Source organism: Cryptotermes secundus, unplaced genomic scaffold, assembly GCF_002891405.2.
Source record: "Cryptotermes secundus unplaced genomic scaffold, Csec_1.0 scaffold357, whole genome shotgun sequence".
Taxonomy (NCBI): domain Eukaryota; kingdom Metazoa; phylum Arthropoda; class Insecta; order Blattodea; family Kalotermitidae; genus Cryptotermes; species Cryptotermes secundus.
The window spans coordinates 538,006-543,509 of NW_019727094.1; the positions used below are offsets into that span (position 1 = coordinate 538,006).

General features: G+C 39.1%; 1 protein-coding gene across 2 annotated transcripts in view; it reads left to right on the forward strand.

Moving 5' to 3' along the window:
* The window catches only part of LOC111864376, a 13,123-nt gene extending 12,000 nt beyond the window's left edge, over positions 1 to 1,123 (forward strand). For both annotated transcript variants that reach the window (XM_023851587.2, XM_033751413.1), the window contains exon 5: positions 640 to 1,123. In XM_023851587.2, coding sequence (XP_023707355.1) covers positions 640 to 793 — 154 coding nt within the window. In that variant the 3' untranslated portion in view covers positions 794 to 1,123. The remainder of the gene's footprint in view (positions 1 to 639) is intronic.
* Positions 1,124 to 5,504: the final 4,381 nt, after the last annotated feature.

Consider the following 5,504-nt stretch of genomic DNA (forward strand, 5'->3'; position numbering starts at 1 on the left):
ATAATGTGAGTTCAGCTCTTAGGATGACCTTCAACAAAGACCTTTGCTTGGCAGTTCCTAAGCGTTCTGTTACGGGCATTGTTCCACCCATTTTCGTGTGGATTGCGTCGAGTCCAGTGAGACGGCTGCGTACAGCAAAGCTCTGTGCTTGCTCTGGATGATTTACAACTCCAAACACTTGATAACACTCGGCTGGGACCTCATTCACCATCTGCGTCCTATCTACCGCCTTTTCTTTCTCCAAACTGACCACTTTTCTCCTCCCGCCTTCTGTAGGCTAGAAAATGTACAGAATACATTTGTTAATTTATATTATAGTAAATTTTATCAGGATTACACTTAAGATGAGAGTAAAAATTCGTGTGCTTTTTGGTACAAAGCGATCGTTATAACTGTCTGATTAAAATTAATATTAAAATAAGTAAATAATTTTCGTTAAAATTCTCAAAAATCAAATTAAATTGAAACCTTCCGTGCGTACAGAGAGAACAATGGATGTACGTAGCAATTTTCATATGAGTTCTGCGGGCATGGAAACGCGCCTAGTACCAAAATTAACACAAATAAATAATTATACTTGTGTATACTTCGTGTATAAATTTCCGCCCTTACTTTAGCTTTAAATTTAAATGCCAACAGGCCAGGATATGGCTTCAACACCGAAGAACATGTCGACTGGGACTACCACGAGGCGAGACGTCACGGAGAAGGGGGTGGAGACTGCCGCCAGGCCTACCCGACCTGTCCCTTCGGTGATGGACTCCTAGATCTGATATCTCTGTTGGACACCTAACACTGGCCAAGCTTTGGCACGAATGCAATTAAAATATCAAAACTTCCATATTTTGTTCCAACTTTATAAATTTTGCTTTACAAAGTTGCGAGTGACTGTCCCACATATAAACTGATATTTATGTAGATTAAGATACATCTACTCGAGTGAATAATTCTGTCATCTTCATTAGTTAATTGATTTGAATCCAGTTCAACTTCAATATTTATTCCAGACTCCCACAACATGCAAGTGAAAACAAACGTAAAACCTGAATATCAGTTAACTCAGCAAATCTCTATGAAGATAATAATTATACAACCTTGACTAGCGTATTCGATATAGCGACTGGCTACGGGCTGGATGATCGAAAGGTCAACTTTCGAGTCCCGGTAGCGTCAAGAGTTTTCTCTTCTCCACGTCGTCCAGACCGATACTGGGGCCCACCCAGCCTACCCAATTGATACTGGGGGGGGAAAGTGGCGGGGGAGACAAGCTGACCACTCATATCCAGTTAGTGTCGAAGTAAAAAAATGTGGATCTAGACATCCACTCCCCCATACGCCTTCATGGCCTAGTGTTTAATTTGTTAAGCACAAGGATAACTTTACATTTATTTTACACCCTTGAACCAATCTTCACAGCCTAGTTTATGGAAATGTACTGTACCTAGCGAATATGGACCTGAGACGAGCAACTCATTAATTTCCTAGCAAAAAAAAACCGGCCACTTGAGTAAACCATTTAACTGTCCATTTCTAAACTCATCTGAAGATAAAATGAAAAATTAATTATGTAAACAACTTGGCACCTAGATAAATACTTCGTCGCACACATAAATCTATATTTCATAATTGCAAAGGACAGTGACTAATAATAAATATGAACTGATTAAATAATTCAGGAATCATGGATATACGTGATATTTGTTTCAAGTACGAAATCGCTCAACTTACGTGGATATTTACTTCGCACCAGAGGCCTTCCGGATTTTCTTCCTATAAATGTGGTCGACCTGCCTACAACACGACTTGAATTTGATTCGATGCGGTCAAATCCTAAGAAAAACGAATCATGCATGGCCAAAGCAAGAAAATATTTAAACTGTTTTACTAACAGATCTAATCCTTATTTCGTACTGCTCTTATCCTGTGCCAACCAGCGGACGAAAAAAAAAATAAACTGAAACTAAATTCCCAGACCAAATCGAAATACTAAAATACCTATGCATCTAAAACATGTGTTTCTAAAGGCGCTTTTAGTAACTCAGATCTCGCAGCATTAAGTTTGAAAAAGTTCTGCAAGAAAGTGACACTAGGCTAATTATGTTATACACCTATATTTGCCTGCAACATTTGAGGGAAACCACAAGAATCCACAACCGGCATAGCAGTCTCCAGGTTGATAAGTGAATCCTAAACCTGTATGACAAAGCAGGAATGCTGCTCCTCTGGTGTTGTTTTAAAAATAATGCGTATGATCTTAGGCGTCTCTTAATAGCAATATTTTGAGTAAAGACAAGTAGTTCTTCTATCTGCACTTGCAACAAATATTTTGTAATGTAAGTAGGTGTGATAAGGGCAACACAAAGAAGATATAAGTATTAACACTGAAGAAAATTCTAGATGCCTATTTTCTGAAATATTCTGCACGGGATACAATTAAATAAAGATATTGATCAATAAATTTCTTATATATCCCAGGCTTTATTTCCATGGTATCCTCTTTAGGGTTCTTCCTCGGAAAGTTGATTATTTGACCTTGAAATTATGTCTAATTAATTACTCTCGAAGAAAATAGTCCCTATGAATCTGAACTGAAAATATTAAACTCCACAAAGAATACCGTTTTGTATGTGCTACGTCTCACGTACTCTCATGTAATGTTCTCATACCACACAGAATTTACAGGCCTATAGAGCTTAAAGCTTTACAGACAAATTGAAGGTGAATTTTCACGTACTCCACAAAATGTTTGATAAAGCTAATAAATTAGATTAATACACAACGTAACACTTGCATAGCTGGTTCTAAGGCTTCATCTATAGTGATCTGATCTTACACAGCAGTGAAATATTCCGTTCAAAAAATTCGGCTAATATTTCTCATATATCGTCCATGTTTTGAAGGTCCTTATTACAAAAAAAAAGTTTAAATTCCCGTCAAGTTATCAGTCAAAAAAAGAAGAGGTCGTGCTTGTTCTTCAAGATGAGGTAATTTGAAGTGTGTTTTTTCGCTCCCCTTGACAGTTAAAATAAACTCCGTGGTCTGTAGTCCATAAGAGAAATATACCGACCGAGCGACCGCCACTTGCCGACTTTTGCGGATAGAGGGTGTCACCTGGTCAGTACAACGCATCCCCACGGCCCTTACTCTTACTTTTCTAGACCGGAGCCGCTATTTCGTTGAAACAACTCCTCAATTATCCTCACAAGGTTCAGTGGACCCTGTTTCAGACCCGCTACTTCACAGAAAATCTGGTAGTGCCGGGAATCGAACGCAGAACCTCTGGATCTGTAGGCAGGAAGTGACCACTTCACCATAGAGGCCAGCCTAGGTCAACTTCAGTCAAGTTTGTCTTATTTTAAATTTCTATTTATTATAAGGACACGAAATTAAATTGTTAATTAATAAAATGATTGAATTGAATTGTTTGTTGCTTTCCTTTTTAAGGTGTTTATTTAATGACGCTCTCAGCAATGAGTACATGTACATGTATATCGTAGGATTATAGGTTTTAATGAAACAGATCAACTACTGTTATGGCCCAATTTCGAGACTGAAAATCAAAGACATTGCCTAAATGTTACGAGACTTGCGAAAGCGTTTTATAGCAATTAGAGCAATGATGGCAACACCTGGACAAGAGATCTAGGTCAAGAATGTTTAAGTCAGCAGAAATGCATAATCGCTCCACTGCAAGCCCGCCTAACTAAGCCACGGAGCAAAATGAAATTGTCAAATACACAGCGAAGAGACGCAGCGGGTTCGCCCACCACCAAAGGGGTTAACTAATGAAAATCCGCCGCCTCGAATTTTATGACAAATGGAGGAGTTAACCTACCTCTTTGGTTAGCTGCTGCGTGAGCAGTTTTTTTGGTATAAAGAGCGAAAGAAAGACTTTCAGAAAAATAAAGATCTAAAAACGTGATATTCAACCAGCAGCCGGAGGCTCTGTCCGACATGGGTACTACAAGATGGTGTGTGGCGATACTTATCTGCGTCTCAATTTCAAGTAAGTCTCTTTACTCATACTAGCCATTCTAATTAAATTCAGTGTTGTTGTGTGAACTAGAAGTGCAATCTCCAGGGGCCCTGCAAGTGCCAGTGTGGAATAGGGTAGAAATTTGTATCGAGTGACAGGTAATGGAGGGAAGCAACAGTCTCACGGCATAACCCTCGAAAGGGAAATTAAAATAAGAGTAAGATCGAACGGAGAACGATGTTATGTAAACCGTCCGAAAGTCGGCCTCACTTATTGTAAATAAGAGTGTAAATAGACAGAGTAATTAGGGTAGGATGTACACAGAGAGTCTTGATTCACCCCGCCACCATCTCACCCTTTCCGTGACCGACCCAGGGCTATCCCAGTCCAGGAGAAAGCAGAATTGATCCCAGGCAGTCAACGGCAGCTGTATGTAACGAAGGAGGTCCGGAGCCAGGAGAATCCTAGCTGAGAGTAATTTAGTATTATTTTATTAGCAAGCCACCCCCTTTATACATAACAACTACAAATCAGATCTTTTGCACTCGTCAGATACTGCAGAAAAATGGGATTACAATGAGACAGTATATCAGCTATTTGTAGACTTCAGGAAAGCCTATAATTCAGTTAGTATTGTACAATATTCTGATGGAGTTTGGGATACACATGAAACTAGTCAGGTTGATTAAAATGTGTTTAAACGAAACGTATAGTAAAGTCCGTATTGGTAAATATTTGTCTGATAAATTTCCAATGCAGAATGGTCTAAAACAAGGAGATACTTTATCGTCACTCCTTTTCAACTTTGCTTTAGAATATGCAATTAGGAAGGTCCAGGGAAACCAGGTGGGACTGAACTTAAACGGGACACATCAGCTGTTGGTCTAATCCGATGATGTGAATCTACTGGGTGATAATGTAGATACCATAAAGAAAACACACAGACTTTAATTGACGCAAGTAAGGAGGTTGGTCTAGAAGTAAACACAAAGAAAACTAAGTATATGTTGCTGTCTTGCAACCAAAATGCAGGGCAAAATCATGATATAAAAATAGGAAACAGATGTTTTGAAAATGTGGCACAGTTCAGATATTTAGGAGCAACGATAACAGATCGAAACCTGATTCAGGAGGAAATTAAGAGGCGACTGAACTCGGGCAATGCTTGCTACCATTCAGTCCAGAACCTTTTGCCTTCTCATTTTCTGTCCAAAAATATAAAAATTAGAATGTACAAAACTATAATTTTACCTGTTGTTCTGTATGTGTGTGATACTTGGTCTCTGACATTAAGGGAGGAACATAGACTGAGGGTGTTCGAGAACAGGGTGTTGAGGAGAATATTTGGACTGAAGAGAGATGAAGTGACAGAAGGTTGGATAAAACTACATAATGAGGAGCTTCATAACTTGTGTTCTTCTCCAAGTATAATTAGAATGATCAAGTGAAGGAGAAAGAGGTGGGCAGGGAATGTAGCACGAATGAAGACGAGGAATGCGTATAGGATATTGGTAGGAAAGCCAGAAGG